The sequence below is a fragment of the Prunus mume genome, linkage group LG7 (assembly GCF_029339155.1).
Source record: "Prunus mume cultivar Tortuosa linkage group LG7, ASM2933915v1, whole genome shotgun sequence".
Lineage (NCBI taxonomy): Eukaryota > Viridiplantae > Streptophyta > Magnoliopsida > Rosales > Rosaceae > Prunus > Prunus mume.
The window spans coordinates 19099527-19116254 of record NC_142704.1 but is presented as its reverse complement, the minus strand read 5'-3'; the positions used below and the strand labels follow the sequence as shown (position 1 = coordinate 19116254).

General features: G+C 38.7%; 4 protein-coding genes across 4 annotated transcripts; 2 read left to right on the top strand and 2 right to left on the bottom strand.

Moving 5' to 3' along the window:
- Positions 1 to 355: 355 nt before the first annotated feature.
- On the top strand, positions 356 to 1419 carry LOC103337244 (Plant invertase/pectin methylesterase inhibitor superfamily protein). Its single transcript, XM_008240408.3, has one exon. The coding sequence runs from the start codon at positions 484 to 486 to the stop codon at positions 1084 to 1086; it is 603 nt and encodes a 200-aa protein (XP_008238630.1). The 5' UTR covers positions 356 to 483; the 3' UTR covers positions 1087 to 1419.
- Positions 1420 to 1875: 456 nt separating this feature from the next.
- On the bottom strand, positions 1876 to 4347 carry NDC1 (NAD(P)H dehydrogenase C1). Its single transcript, XM_008240407.3, has 2 exons — positions 4185 to 4347; positions 1876 to 3654 (listed from the first exon to the last, which is right to left on the bottom strand). Exon 2 carries the CDS (start codon positions 3640 to 3642, stop codon positions 2023 to 2025), a length of 1620 nt encoding a protein of 539 aa, XP_008238629.2. The 5' UTR covers positions 3643 to 3654; positions 4185 to 4347; the 3' UTR covers positions 1876 to 2022.
- A 782-nt stretch (positions 4348 to 5129) lies between these two features.
- SCO1 (Translation elongation factor EFG/EF2 protein) lies at positions 5130 to 9268 on the top strand. The gene is made up of 4 exons (XM_008240406.3): positions 5130 to 5589; positions 6370 to 7784; positions 8322 to 8834; positions 8942 to 9268. The coding sequence occupies exons 1-4, from the start codon at positions 5346 to 5348 to the stop codon at positions 9107 to 9109; spliced, it is 2340 nt and encodes a 779-aa protein (XP_008238628.1). The 5' UTR covers positions 5130 to 5345; the 3' UTR covers positions 9110 to 9268.
- A 268-nt stretch (positions 9269 to 9536) lies between these two features.
- Positions 9537 to 13326, bottom strand: HOP2 (stress-inducible protein). The gene is made up of 7 exons (XM_008240405.2): positions 12067 to 13326; positions 10934 to 11222; positions 10522 to 10607; positions 10219 to 10442; positions 10061 to 10127; positions 9919 to 9978; positions 9537 to 9800 (listed from the first exon to the last, which is right to left on the bottom strand). Exons 1-7 carry the CDS (start codon positions 12946 to 12948, stop codon positions 9687 to 9689), a joined length of 1722 nt encoding a protein of 573 aa, XP_008238627.2. The 5' UTR covers positions 12949 to 13326; the 3' UTR covers positions 9537 to 9686.
- Between the last annotated feature and the right edge of the window lie 3402 nt (positions 13327 to 16728).

Sequence of the window (16728 nt, the reverse complement as noted above, 5' to 3'; positions counted from 1 at the left end):
TCACTTTAAAAAGAGAACAATGTTTAGAGAAAGCAATTGGGCAAGTTGCAATGGCCGACTTCAAAACCCAATTAGAAACGTGCACGATTCTCTGCTGCTAAATCTTGAGTAGGATTAACAGCAAAGAATCTGTCAGTGTGATGCATTAGGTGTCTTATTTTGACTTAGTCAAGATATTTATGTAGTTTTTTTTTTTATGGAAAATGAATCTGCTAAAAAACAAATGAAGATAATTAAAAATTAATATTGATGATGTTATGTTTGACCTCTACCAATTTTCCAAATTTTTAACGATTGAGTTATCACTATGTCCAAAAGGGGAACACATTCTGAACTAGATGCCCTTGAAATTTTCCAAGAATCCATCTCATCAAAGCATTTTCCTCCCAATAAGTGGGAACCACAAAGCTTTAGGTTTTCTATATATAATCAGAGAACCCTTTGCTCTGCTCTACAAATTCATCAAGCTCTCAAACTTCATCAATGGAAGGTTATCTTATGCCTGCACTACTATTAGCTCTGCATATTCTCCAGTTATTCAATCACATAAACCCCTGCACAGCCACTGGCAAAACAAACACTCAATACATAAAAAGATCATGCAGTGTCACAATTTATCCTAGATTGTGCTACCACAGCCTCTCAATCTATGCCGGAAAGATCAAGACCGACCCGAAGGTACTAGCTCATACTGCACTCAACGTGACCCTTGCAGCCACCCAAGAAAGTTCTGTGATAATGAGAAGGTTGTCAGAAATCCATGGTTTGAAGCCTATAGAGACTGCAGCAGTGCATGATTGTATGGAGGAGATTGGTGACGCTATCGACGAGCTTCAACAGTCCTTGGATGAGCTTGGTCATGTACTTAGAGGCTCAAATTTCTGGTTTCAAATGAGTGATATTCAAACATGGGTTAGTGCTGCGTTGACAGATGAGGACACCTGCATGGATGGGTTTGAAGAGCATCATCTGAGAGGCAGGGTGGAGGCTGTTGTCCGTAGGTACACAGTGAATGTTGCACATCTGACAAGCAATGCTTTGGCACTCATCAACAGCTATGCCTCATCTAAAGCTGCCTTGCCTTAGATTCTGTTTGGTTCTCGGGAAAGGTATAAGGGAAACAAATTTTCTTAGCACTCAAGAAAAATAAGCCCCAATATTTTAGTCTCTTAGCTGCTGTCAAATCCATGTAAAAACCTGATGGAAAACATAATCATTTGATATAAAAGCCGCTAGAAATGTGAGAGGGTGGGAAGTTGCTTTTGGATTACATGTGTGTGATCGAGTGTTCTAGTAAAGAAGATCAACTCAATGTTTTTGTAGAAGTCATTTGCTTTTGGATTGTGGAATATTGGGATGTAAATAGCCAGATATATACTACACCTGAATGAATATCAAGCTGTAAGATTTTTTGGGGTATTTTTTTTTTATGTTCTGATTTCATATGAAAAATTACAAATAAAAAATCTGAAACAAACCCCAAGCAAGAAGCTTATTTTTCACGTCAGTTGAGATCATAACAGGATGATATGACTCATGGATATATGGCTTTTGCGTGCCAATAAAGTCAAAGAATGACACGCCTGGGCCCTTCTCTCATTCATTTTCATGAAAGGAATGTTAAAACTCTTTGGTTTGAAATACGAGACTGCTTATTGGTCCTCATTGACGGTCAGAAAGTAAACCATTTAATTTAAGGCTACAATTCATGCAGCTGGTTCTGTGAATACTCTAATCACCTCTTGCTTCGCATAAATTAATGGCATCTAAATTTCTACATTCTGTACCTTTAGCTAGGGTAAAATTGGAGGGGCTTCAGTGGGAAATCTATGTTAGGCTGAGGTAACAAAGTTTGCAAGGCATGACAGGGACTCGTCAACAAAAACAGATCAATCATTTGTTCTATTACTCGATATAAAACTGTTCTACACATCATCTTTTATATATAGATTATAATAAAACGATAAATGGTAACAGTGATTTTACCAGCAATCAGATCCTTTACAACCATTGAACCATAGTTTATGAGTCTGAGAGAACCTTAGTCAGGGTGCTCTGTATTGATGCAACAGAATCTATGGCAGATTTTGTGAGCCAGCTGATTCCTACTTTAAGCCTATGCTCATCAGTTGGTAATCGAATCAAGTACGCTAATTTCCTCGCGGTATGGCCAATAGGACCTTCTAAAGTTAGCCCCTCAATGAAACTTGGAGAGATAGCTGCATCATTTCTCCCAAGAGTTATCATCTCACCTAAATTCTGAAACCTAAATGGCAAAAGAGGACGGTCATTGATTGCAGCCCACAGATTCCAGCCAGCAAAGTCCGCTTGCTGAAAAGCAACCTGTGCAGTCGAAGGAAGAAGCCTTCCACTGGATTCCCTTAAAGCACAAGAATCACCAACTGCAAATATGCGTGGGTGGCCATTAACACGAAGAGTTTCATCTGTTTCAGCTTGTCCCCGGGCATTTAAGGGAAGGTCATAGGGCCTGTCACGGGGTTCCAGCTTAGGAAGAAGAGATTTATTCCCAACAGTCCATAATACAATATCTGCTTCCACAGTTTGACTTTGTAATCCCCTTTGAGCAGGTTGAAGTTCCAATATATATTTCTCAGAATCATGTTGAGCAACACCTATGCTCTTTGTTGGCTTTTCTGAAGCTTCCAGATCAACATCTCTACGAATACAACGGACAACATAACCCAAAAAAAGTTCAACTTTCCTGGATGAGAGAACTTTAATTGCAGCTTCCCTATTGCCAGGTGGGGCATTCGGGCAGATTGTGGTTTCCACATTAATTGCTTGTACTGTACCTCTATCCTGCAGTCTCTCTGATACGGTGGCAGCTAACTCAACTCCAGAGTAACCACAACCAACCACAGCCACACGAATGGCAGATTCTTTACGGAAGTTCCTCCTCTCCAATGCTCTTAACTTATGATCAACTTTACGAGCATCCTCCAGGGTGGAGAATGGCAATGCGAACTCTATTGCTCCTGGTACAACATCAAGCTTAGCTTCAGCTCCCAAAGCAAGAACTAGCCAGTCATATTCAACAAGGAGACCACTTTCAAGCAGCACAGATCCCCCACGACTGGATTGCGTAGGTCCATTCACTTCCAAATGATCAGAGGGATATAATAGTTTGGCCTTGTCTTGAAAAAACAGCACACTTGTATTTGCCAGCAAATCCGAAAAACGAGGAGCTATCTCCCATGCATCTACTTCTCCAGACAGAAGCTCATACAGCATTGGCTTAAAAACAAAGCGTTCAGACTGGTCAACAAGGAGCACCTGAGGTTTCTTGTCATCAGGCCATTCCAAAGATTCTAGTCTTAACGCAGTATATAGACCTCCAAACCCACCACCTAGTATACATACCCTTGGTCTCTTCTTATCTGGCCAAGAATATAACTGAGGTGCAGTTTCAGCTTCAGGTATCTCTGCAACATTTCCATTCGTCCTGGAGGCACTGGAAGCAACAGCAAACCGAAATCCTTTCTGTTGAGAACTCGCAGATAATGATATGTTGGTCTCACCACATCTTCTTGAGAAACCAGGAAATAGTCTAGCCAAGTGCTTTACCCTAGAATTGAATGGTACAAAACTTGCTGAAGCAGCTAATGCAACTGATGACATCATTTGAGCTTATCTCTGTAATAAAAAAGATAGAGCCAACTGAACTTCCCATTTTCTATTTCCATAGTTTTATAAAAGAGAGATCCATTGACATCATGATGAGACAACATGTATAATCATATTAACATGAATTCCTACGGAAATAAAATAATAAGTTGTCAAGCTAAAAGTAAACAAGATAAAATGTTAATCATTGATATAAATGTGCAGGAGCAGAACCAAGATCACTATTTGGGGTGTGCCAAACCAAATTCATCATCTTACATCCACCAAATTCCCCAATTATTAGTAAAAAAAAGAAAGGCATTCTATCAATAAGAAAACAGGAACAAATCAAATGCACCCTAATAGCAGATTAGCACCAGAATTATCTATCACAAGACCAAATGCAAAAAAACCCACAATATCCAAAAACAGATAAGGAGCCAAGCAATCAGCAAATCAGAAACACAGCAGGTTCTCAATTCTAAACTCACACAGCAAACAAGAAAACCATAAACTTCTAAACAAATTTAAAAAGGAAAAGAAAGGAAATTAACAAATACCTTTTTGTGGGTAATGCGTTACGTCATCACTGCAAAAGACTGGAGAAGAATTGATGGAGAAGAACTGAAGAAGAATATGGAAAGTGGGCAGATGAGACTGAGAAACAAGGCGGCGGGTTGGGCTTGGGGCTTAGAGACGGGTTATGGGCTTTACCGTGCATTGCTCCTAACTGCAACTTTGCCAATCCGAGCACTATATTTTTAGGATATTAATTTGAGATACGTGGCAGCTTCGCAGCCCTTGTTCTCCTCCAAGGCTAACATTTTTTAACAAGATTTATTTTCTTTGTGCAGAAAATAAAATAGACTAATTTAACATTTTCAATATTAAAAAAAAAAGCTAACATAAAAAAGCACACACACCGTTCATTGTATTCTTTTTTTTTTTATTTAAAAAAAAAAATTATGATGGGCTGATGATAGCCTTTATGCTGGATTAAGTAGTTTGCATTTGTTTCATTTGATAACTATTTTTCCTTTATGAAAGTTCCATGTCATACTTGGTTTTTATATTCAATTCTGATAAATTAGGGTTAGAATTTTCTTTCGTATTCTGACTTAGTCGAAATTTATCAATTAATTTTTAATTTAGTGATATTTTTCTTTTTAAAGATGAAAAAAGATTTTGTGTTTAGCCGATGATAGAAAGATATTCGAAAACTTAGAATTCAATATATAAAATTTAGCTAAATGATGTGGAGATTAATTATGTTATTAACTTAAAATCTAAGGTTTTGTTTGGGTACTTAGAAATATATTAAAGTACAAATTGAGATAAATAGTAAAAGGTTGAGAATTAAAATCATGTGTTTATTAAGAGATTATTTTATTAATTGAGCAAACAAATTAAATATAAGCAAAAGTATTCTTCCATTGATTTATGTATTTATATTTAATTATTGGTGCATTTTCGTTCTTCAAATTTATGAAATTCCAAAACTATCTTAAGGTCCAGAATGTCCTGAACAGAAAGCTCGCTATAGACCCAAACGCACAAGCACCTCTTGGTTTTTCGTTATCCCCAACTCACCACGCTTCCACAACCCAAACCCATACGGGTCATATCAGGTAGGGCGCCAAAACACCCCCAACGAACCTCTCTCTTTGTCTTTCTCTCTCTCTCTCTCTGTTTCTCTCTCACACACAAACAGATAAGAAAAAATGGCTACAGAGTCAGTGAGAGTGTACAGTTTCAGCTTCAATGGGTCTCAGACAAGGCCAGCCATTCCTCTCTCTCCAGCTCGCTTTCTGGGTCTTCGTCGCCGACCCTCTTCTTCTCTCACCTCATCTTCGCTTTCCCACTTCTTTGGGAATGTGCGGCTCAGCAGTTCCAACTCCTCAAAGCTCTCTATTTTACGCCAACAGAGCCGAAGAAACCTCTCTGTTGTCGCTATGGCTGCTGATGGTATTTTTCTCCTCCTGTTTTATCTCTTTCTATTCTTTAACTGCTACTATCTTGTTGAATTTTTGTTCTCTAAAGTGTTTTCCGGGTACCCAATTGCCCAGGTTGTTGAATTTGGGTTATTCTGTGAGATTGTATTCATTTTGTTTTGGTTCTTAGTTTAAGTGAATCAGAGTGAATATTTATAACCAAAAGCATGATCTTTTTAGTTATAATAATTGACCCTCGTGTTTTGTTTAGGACTTTGCTATTCTAATATGTCTTCTTGAGAAGATATGGACCGTATGGTTTATGTATTCCATTGTTATCTACTTCTCTGACTTCATTGTCAATTTGCAACCCGATTAGCGTAGTGTCTTCCTGCTATATTGTAGTTTAATTTAAGTTTATTGAAGGAGAGTAGATGAATGTTCTATGCATATGAGTTTGACATCCATTTAATTGTCTCTGGAACTTATAATGATATGAATTCAATCTTTTGGAATGTGCACAAATGATGCCCTTCCCAACAATTCTGGGAGTTAGCATCTCCATGGTTATTTAGCTACTTTGATGCTAGATGGGAACACAATATTAATGTTTTTACTGTCTTTCCAAGGGCATTTTATAACTGAACTGTGCTCCATAATAATACATTTCTTGGGGTTTCTTTAACTGACTTTATAACTATGTCTGAAAACTCTTTGTACTTTTTTCAGTTTGCTTTTGATTTTTGTAAAAATGTTAGTTTATCAGCTGACATAGCAGAGCTGAATATGTTTTATTTGTTTATCTGTATGACAGATGGAAAGCGTGCAGTGCCATTAGAAGATTATCGCAATATAGGAATTATGGCTCATATAGATGCGGGGAAGACTACTACAACCGAACGGATTTTGTTTTATACTGGAAGAAACTATAAAATAGGGGAGGTGCACGAAGGAACAGCAACTATGGACTGGATGGAGCAAGAACAAGAAAGAGGCATTACCATAACTTCGGCTGCAACCACAACATTTTGGGACAAACACAGGATTAACATTATTGATACTCCTGGCCATGTTGACTTCACCCTTGAAGTGGAACGAGCTCTCAGAGTACTGGATGGTGCTATATGTTTGTTTGACAGTGTTGCTGGTGTGGAACCTCAATCTGAAACTGTGTGGAGACAAGCTGATAGGTATGGGGTGCCCAGAATTTGCTTTGTCAATAAAATGGATCGTCTTGGAGCAAACTTTTTCAGAACAAGAGACATGATAGTGACAAACTTGGGCGCCAAACCACTTGTACTTCAAATTCCAGTAGGTGCAGAAGATAATTTTAAGGGAGTTATTGATCTCGTGAAGATGAGAGCTATACTTTGGTCTGGAGAAGAGTTGGGTGCGAAATTTGTTTACGAGGATATTCCATCTGATCTTCTGGAGCTGGCTCAAGAATATAGGTCACAGATGATAGAAACCATTGTTGAGTTAGACGATGAAGCTATGGAGGGCTATCTAGAAGGAGTTGAACCTGATGAAGAAACCATTAAGAAATTAATTAGGAAGGGAACCATCTCAATTAGTTTTGTGCCAGTGTTATGTGGCTCAGCTTTTAAAAATAAGGGGGTACAACCTTTGCTTGATGCTGTCGTGGATTATTTGCCTTCACCTCTTGACGTGCCACCAATGAAGGGGACTGATGCAGATAACCCAGAAATCATTATTGAGAGGGCTGCAAGTGATGATGAACCATTTGCTGGGCTAGCATTCAAGATCATGAGCGATCCATTTGTGGGATCCCTTACATTTGTGAGAATCTATGCAGGAAAGCTAGCTGCTGGATCCTATGTACTGAATGCAAACAAGGGAAAAAAAGAGAGGATTGGTAGACTTCTAGAAATGCACGCAAACAGTAGGGAGGATGTTAAGGTAGCTTTAGCTGGTGATATTGTTGCGCTTGCAGGCCTAAAAGATACCATTACAGGTGAAACATTGAGTGACCCTGAGCATCCTATTGTGCTTGAAAGAATGGACTTCCCTGATCCTGTAATTAAGGTGGCAATTGAACCCAAAACTAAAGCTGATGTTGATAAGATGGGAGCTGGTTTGGTTAAGCTTGCTCAAGAAGACCCTTCTTTCCACTTCTCACGGGATGAAGAGATCAATCAGACAGTTATTGAAGGGATGGGAGAATTGCATCTTGAGATTATTGTTGATCGGCTCAAAAGGGAATTCAAGGTCTGTATCTGCTACTCCATGTTATTTCTGATTCTTTATTTTCCAGCATAAAGATGTTAGATGTTGTTTTTATTCGTGTTTGTTTTCTGTTTTGGTATATTGTCTTAATCTCACCTATGTTATGCTTGTATCTTATGTGTACAGTTATTCTCTGTACAGGACTTCCGTTCTTTATTAAAGAACAGATGTCAATTCATTGTCGATAATGTGTCAATAACAAAACGGGCCAACATGTTATCAATTCATGATTGACAATATTGATACAAAATCCGTCCTTTAGCAAAGGAGGGAGGTCCTGCATAGAGAATTTCAACTTATGTATGTGTGTATAAATATTAGTCTGCATCTACCTACAGACATAAGCATTTTATACACCTTTTTGAGTTTTTGTAAAACTGATTTGCACACAGACGTGATCCTTTTCTAGATTTCACTTGAAATGCTATATTGTGGTTTCTTGAAAATTTTCAATGAATGAATCCTTTGGATGTATTGCTGATTTGAATTTTCATAACTGTGGTTGCTTCATCTGTACAGGTTGAAGCCAATGTTGGAGCACCCCAGGTAAATTACAGGGAAAGTATTTCCAGGGTTGCAGAAACGAGGTATGTGCATAAGAAACAATCGGGTGGACAAGGTCAATTTGCTGATGTCACCGTGCGGTTTGAACCCATGGAGCCTGGTAGTGGATACGAGTTCAAGAGTGAAATCAAGGGAGGTGCTGTGCCAAGAGAATACGTACCTGGGGTGATGAAAGGATTAGAGGAGTGTATGAGCAACGGTGTGCTTGCAGGCTTTCCTGTCGTCGATGTACGCGCTGTACTAGTTGATGGCTCTTACCATGATGTCGACTCAAGTGTGTTAGCATTCCAATTGGCAGCCAGAGGAGCTTTCCGGGAGGGGATAAAGAAAGCTGCCCCGAAAATGCTTGAACCAATAATGAAAGTTGAAGTTGTTACACCTGAGGAACATCTGGGAGATGTGATCGGTGATCTCAACTCAAGGAGAGGTCAAATCAACAGCTTCAATGATAAACCTGGTGGTCTCAAGGTATGTCTAAAGACTCATGACCGGATTATGTGATGTTAGTGGCCTTCAAATTGTTTCACCTACTAATCGAATTACTATTATGTTGCTAATAATCTGTATTTTTGCAGGTGGTTGATGCGCTGGTTCCTCTTGCAGAGATGTTCCAATATGTTAGTACACTGCGGGGCATGACAAAAGGTCGTGCATCCTATACCATGCAATTAGCTAAGTTCGATGTTGTTCCTCAGCACATTCAGAACCAGCTTGCTGCCAAGGAGGAAGAAGTTGCAGCTTGATTTTGTTTCCCTGTGTAATCAGGGACCACTAAAATACTTCCCGACTCATTATTTAAGATCCAAGAAAAACGAGGGTTGTTCTTCCTTCTTATTTTTCATTTTTATTTTTAACTCTAGCAAAAGACGTAAAAGAGTGCATAGTAATTTTTCCTCGAAAAAGGACGCTACGGTTTTGATCTTGACAAAATCTTAAGACCAACACTAAAGATGCAATAAAAATTGTAATTCTGCACAATTTTGGTCATCCGACTCTTGCTTGCGGGGCACAGCAGAAGATGGAGAAATGGGCATTTGGCCTCATTCCCATTATTGTGTTTCATTGTAACATAGTTACTTGCTCCGCAAGAGCCAATATAAACCAAAAACCACCACGCCCATTTTTGAAAAATAAATCATACCACAACTTAGAGAGCAAGAGAGAGAGATCTAACATATCAAAAACATCCACACTAGTATTGAAACGCAAAATTTTCCAAAATGAAAAGTTGTGAGCTAATTACTCAAAATGGACATCGGAAAGTTACAGTTTGAATGAGCGAAGGCTTCTTTTTTACGTGATTGTATCTTTCCCCTAAGTTCATCTAAGCTGGACAATTCCAGCACTGACCAGCTTCTGGATCTTGGTCATCACCATTGGGTTCTTTGTGTGTTCCTGAGCTGCCTTGGGATTTTCCTGGAAATCAATCAACACCTGAACACATCCCAAAAAAAAATATAAATTAAAATTTAGCCCCTTCATACGCCACACATAAAAATGAAACTGAAATAACAAGTTAAAATCAGAAGCAAACGCTCTAAATTATGCTGACCTGTCTCATAACAGGATCTTGGAGGATATTCTGAATTTCTGGGTCCTGCATTCCTTTAGCCTGCAAGAAGCATCAAATTCATTAACATATTCCAATCTCAAGGAATCCACTCAGTGTCAGAGAATGTTAAAGAAAGCCGTACCTGTCTCTCCTTCAATTCATCGGGACTCAGATCCCCACGGCTAGCTTTGTTGATTTGCTGAACACATCTGCAATCAATTTCAAATTGTCACATACATTTAACATACAGTTAACATGAAGTACAATTCAGAACAGCAAATTCTAGTCTTGTAAACACACCTTCGCACACCATCAAGCAATTCCTGGTTACCAGCATCATGTTTTAACCCCTCCTGGTATGTTTCCAAAGCTTTCTCATATTCTTTCATGAAAAACTGGACAGCACCTTTTCTGGTATAACCCTTTGCAAAGGTTGGATCAAGCTCAATGCACTTCTCTGCATCCTTCAATCCCTCGGGCATTGCCCCGAGTTTTGTATAGCAAGCAGCTCTGTTACTATATGCCTGCAACACCAATAACATGTCACAAAATATTAAAAGCAATTTGGATTATCAACTATAAGTACATTGGAGGTTCTCCCACCTTTGGATCCTTGGGGTTCCTTCTCAAAGATTCAGTGTAATGCTTAATAGCCTCTGGGTACTTTTGCTGCTTGAAATATTCATTGCCTGCAAATCACCGGCAAACAGTCAAGTTAGAAATGCATGGACAGAAACAACGTTTTCCCCACAATCTTCCAATCACACTGAAGTACAACCCCACTCTCACACGGACACAACTAAAGTACTTGTAGCCACTGAATTTCTAACCTAAGAAGCAGGTTCGCAGCATCATATGAGTCATATGAGCCTATGGTTCTACCAAAACGAAACGAGTCATGAAAACAGGACGCAATTCATGCATAAATATGCAAGTACAATGGAAGAGACACCAGCCATAAAAAAAGCATTTAAAAGATCCAAAGGTTACAAGCACATCAAACAGAAGGACAAACCTTTCTCACGCTCCTCATCAGCTAACTTTGGATCAAAATACTCTTGTTGCTCTAGCTCCTTCTTTGCTTTCTCAGCATCATTCAATTTCTTCAATGTATCTGGGTTGCGATGCTCTGTGAGAGCTTTCTGGAACATCTCAATAGCATGTTCAAAGTCCTTCGAGCCTTTTGCCATCTTCACCAGCGCAGTTCCCTTCCTAGTCAAAGCCTTTGCGATCATCTTATAGTCTGCCCTTAGCTCTCTTCCCCTTTCCACAGCCTTGTCACAGTCATTAATACAGTCCTCCAACTGCCAGAATATAATAGTGACCCATTCATCAACATCACTAACAAGCTAAAAGATATCAAGGTGGCAAGACAGATAGTTTCCAACAATACTATTTCCCTCTTTAACACAAGGAAAATCAAAGGTAACATAATAAGCATGGTATGAACAAGTGGAGAGTGGAAACAAACACCACGACACTGAAATTATAGGAAAACAAAATATGAAATAAAAGAGGCACGCATGAATCCAAAATTAGTTTCACTGTTTCACGATAGTCCACCACATCCAAATTGCTATATAAAAGAGAATGATTGAAATTTAGGTAAGCACAAAAGGCTGGGCCTCAGTTGAGCAGGCATAATTAGAAGGACATCTCAAGGCCAAAGTTGTCAGTCTCTAAGGAAAAACAAGAACAACATGTACAAGAGACGCAACCAAGAGGTCAGGTAAGTCAAACTGAATCCAATCTGAGAGGGCTCAGAGCTCAGCAGCTACGCAGAAGTCCATTGTCATCAATTTGTTCATTTTTTAATAATACGCAGTAGAAAAATGAGTAAGGGTTATGAAAGATAAAACCCATCTGAAAGAGCTAATCTAGGTACTCTATAAACCACCAAATGTTATTGTATTGGCCGAATTAACATACTAGGTTTCTAAATCACACCAATCTCCTCTTTTCCTTGAAGCAATGAAATTTACTGCATTAAGCAACTTCATCCAAACCCATAAAAATTGATTATTTATGCCAACAATACAAGCTCATAGTCAACCGTACTAACTTCAACAAAACAAAATCCCACAAGTAAAAACTACTATGCAATTTAACCAAAAACCAATCACCAAACACTAGATATGCATTCCATACCTGACCCATCTCCAAATATGTCGCAGCGCGATTCATGATATACGAAATGTCCTCATCATCCAACTCCATAGCCTTGGTATAGTGCTGAATGGCAGTGTCGAAGTCCTTCTTCTTGTAAGCGGCATTGCCAGCTTCCTTCTCCTTTATGGCCTCGGCTTTCCTCTTCTTGGCCTCACTCTCCTCTTCGCTCACCTCCATCGGCTCCGGCTCAGACTTCTTCTCCTCCTTCCGCGGCTCGGGTTGTTTCGGCGCCGGCGGAGACTCCGGTATCTCCTCATCCTCCGCTCCCGCCGACCCACCGCGAAGCTTCACGTTGAGCAAAACCCCAAGGGCTTGCATAACCCTCTGGTCCTTCAAATACAGATTGAGATTGCTAGGGTTTGTCTGAATCTCCTGCATCATTTTCACAAAATCGGGCTGCTGCAAAAAGGCACGGGTCGACGGGTCGGCCGTGAGCTTGGCCCACATCTCGGGACCCGAGAACGCGTCCCCAAATGGGTTCATAGGCGAGGCTCCGGCGCGTGACCGAGCCGCACCGGCCTGAGCGTCGGCCAAGCCGGACTTAAGAGCCTCGTTGTTGGGATCGATCTCGAGACCTCTCTTGTACGCCGAGATGGCGTCACTGTACTGGCCCAAGCCGACGTGAGCCGCGCCGAGGCGGCTGTAGCCTTTGCCCCAATCGGGCTTAACCTCGACGGTCTTCTTGGCATCGGCTAGGGCTTCGGAGTATTTGTTGAGCGATGCGTAGGCGGCGGATCGGTTGGAGTAGAGGACATGGTTGGTGGGAGCGAGGTTGATGGCTTCCGTAAAATGAGTGACGGCGGCGTTAAAGTCGCCGGATGAGAAAGCTGCGTTACCTTTGGCTTTGGCTTCGTCGGCCATTGCTGCTAGATTTGGGAGAAAACGATTGCAGAAGAAGTTGAGGGATTGCGGGTGTAGGGTATTGAGGAGGAGACGGGGAGAGCTTTATAAGATAGGAGAATGGTTTTCTTGGGGTACCAGAGAGTTCTAGTGAGTGTGGGGTTTGTTTGGGGTTCTGGAACCTTCTGTTGGTCTATTGACTCTCTACTATTGGCAGTTCACGCGATATTATATACCTGTGAAATTAGTAAATAACATTTTGTTTTCTTTAGTTTTCCTAAAAAAATAAAATAGTAAAAAGGAATCTATTTCTAAAACACCCTACTGTACTTGTAAGAAAAAAATTATTTATATAAACCACAAAAAGAAAATGAACCACAAAAACGCTAGCCCCTTCACTTCTCCTACTCATCTTTTTGTGACAAAATTTAAGGGACACGCTAGAAGTGTCAAACGCATCGTGCTGCTAGTCTAGTCCATTTAGAGTGACCTATTTAATAATCAAATTGTGTCGAATTCATATCGGAAAACATAACCCACACAAAGCTCAACTTATGTTGCATTTTTTTTGTAATTTTTTCCTTTTTATTTCATTTCAATCTTTTTTACAATTATGTATATACAACAAGAATTATTAAATAGTAATAACTTTATTTTAAGTACATTTAAATAGTAAAGGGCTAGATTATTGTTTGGATTTAAAAAATTGAAACTTGAAAAACAAAATCATATTTATTTATAAAGAAAACATTGATTTGTAAAATATATTCTTAGAGAAAAGAAGACTTGAATTTAAAATTAAATATAATAATGTCACGTATTATTTTTCTTTTAAATAAATATAATTTAATAAATGAGCTTTAAAGGAGTCATCCCACCAAAAATCAGGTCGTAATCAAATTGATCCTTTTAACACCTCTAATTTGGACAACAAAAACTATGGATTCATGAAGAACGAGAAAGGGAGAGAGGCACGAACGAAGGACGAGCGAAGGAGAACGGCAGGCAGAGGGTAAATATTGAGGCAAGAAAAACTTAAACCTAAAGATGTGTTGCTTGGAAGCAAGATAGAATTATATTTGTGTAGTGTTGTGAATGATTATAGGAAAATGAATAAGAGATACAAGTAGGAGTGGAAGGAACTAACTCATTGTTTGTTCCCAAATGTTATAGATTAAACCAATAAAAAATAATCAAACAATCTAACCCCAAATCTATCCTGGATTGGTTATCACACCTCAATTCAGTAACTTAACCTAATTAGCGAGACTCTTTTTATGGTTTTCTTCAAAGACTATGTTAAAGATAGATTTTAGGGTTTTAAAGTTTAATGACTACTAGAGCATCGGATTCAACCATTAACCTTCATATCCAAGTCCTAGGATGCAGCTAACCAATTACCAAGTTAATATGATGAAGATTTCGTACACTAACCTATCGAACAAGAACTAATCCAAAGTTTTCCTTAATTATGAGGTCATAAAGCTATTGATCATATTAGGTTCAAATATTTCTAAGTGAGAATTACCACGGTCGTGATAACTTTATCAACCTAAAAACTTTTAGGTTCTATGAAAACTAATCAACCTAAAAACTCTTTAAGTTCTATGAAAATCAGGAATAATGTAAACCATAAAGTCTACACCTAGCTTGCAAGCTATATATAATATACAATTCTTAATCCCAATGAACAAACTGAATCGTGTAATCAAGACCTAATCACACAAATCACATCATAGAAGCAATTCAAATAAAGATTAAGAATTCATCAACTTAAAATAGAAAACTGAGTTAACTTAGCATCCAAAACATTGAATAAAAAGATTAACTGAGTTAACTATCCCACGTTCCCAAGTCAAAACAACTAATTGATTGGACGTGTGGACTAACGCTTCTTGACCGGCCCAACCAACATACGGTGTGTAACCTCTTACAACGATAAACTAGCCAAGACATAGCTCTGTATAAGCCAACCTCCATCTCATGGAAAAGTAATTGTTTCTTGAACTAAAAACCCTACTTTTACTTAAACTCTTTGCGAAGACTGATGTAAGCATCGTAGATTCTTTGGCTCACACCACAATAAAAATTACAAGTCAAGTGCTCGATTCCGATATGGAGATAATTAGAGAAAACTTAAGGGCGCGGATTCTAGATTTCATAAGGGACCATTTGGGGATGCTTATGTGAAAAATACTTCTACTTGTAAATATGATGCTTGTGAAAAACGCTTCTACTTGTAAATATAAGGGAATGACTATTGCAACGGTGCCCTAGATCAGTACTCTATTCCATTGAGCTTGATAGAGAGGTGGGGAAGTGCCATGGGTATCCTTTTTTCTTTTATTACTGTCCATTATTGATTGTAAATATAAATTCTTCACAGAAATATCCTTGGTCTGGAATCCACGGAAACTCCCCAAGAGTGGAAGGAAACGCTGAAATGTAGTACTTTTTGGATTATAATTTGGAGCGTGTGGTGAACTTTGGAAATATTTTTGACTGCAGGCATTTATGTGGCATACAAATTAAGTTGAAGCAATAACAAAGTTCTGCTTCCCCTAGTCTGTTTTTGAAGGTTTAAGCTGAGTTTTCATTATATTACTCTAGATACAAATGATCCAAATACTTTTTTAGAAAATACTAAAAACTGTTTTTAAAACACAAAAACACTTAGGGCCCGTCTGGTAACATTTTTGGAGAGTGTTTTTTGAGAATATTTTCAGAGAATGAAAACAAGAAAATAAATTTGCATTTTCAAGAAATGAAAATGTGTCTGGTAGATTAATTAGAAAACATCTTTAGAAAATAAAAACAATGAAAACGTGTCTGGTAGTACAATTGTTTTTCAGGTGTATTTTTTATAATTTCAGTTCTTTTTTTTAAAAAAAAAATTGATGTTTTTAGAGGCTCAAATTATTATAAACAATGAAAAAAATTAAAGCTCAAAAACTATCTTATCTCCTTTTTTTTTTCTTTTTCTCCTTTTCTTTCTTTCCTTCTCTTTTCAACTTCTTTTCCTTTGCATGGCTGTTTCTTTTTTCTCTTTTTCTTCCTCTTTCCTTCTTTCTTCCTCATTTCTTCTTCCTTTCCTTCCCAAGACCGTTTCTTTTTTCTCCTTTTCTTCCTCTTTTCTTCCTCTCCTCCTTCTTCTTTTTCTTCCAGGCTGCACCCACTCCTCCTTTCTTCCATGACATGAATCCCATACACCCACCCATCTCTCTCTCTCTCTCTCTCTCTCTCTCTCTCTCTACTAATTAATGGTTGTGGTGGTTTGATTGGGAGATGATGGTGGTTGAGCTAGGTATGTGGTGGTTCTTCTTCCTGTCTTTGTTTTTCTTTTCTTTTCTTCTTCCTCTGTATTTTTTTTTCTTAGTTTGCAGATTTGTGTTATTTTGGGTCGGAGAAGATGAGTGTTGTTCTTATTGGTGGGTTTATCGGTTGTCAAGAGAGAGAGAGAGCTAGAGTTGTAGATGGGATGCATTCTCGTGTCTTCAGAAAACACTGAAAACAAGATCTTCCAAGAGCAGCAATCTTCCTGTGGTCTGTGGGGCGATGGAGCAATTGGAGAGAACAAAAAATGTTAGTGGTGAAGAGAGGAAGAGAGACTATTGCCAAAGAAAGGAGTGAGCCAAGCCAGAGAGAAGAGTGGTCAAGAAAAGGGGAGAGAAGAGAAGGGTGAGCAAGGAGATAAGAATTTTGGTTTTTGGTCTGATAGGGAGAGAAGATTGAGCGAAAGATTGAGCAGAAGCAATGTGTTTTGAGCGTTTGTTTTCAAGGAGAACAAAAACATATTTTTTC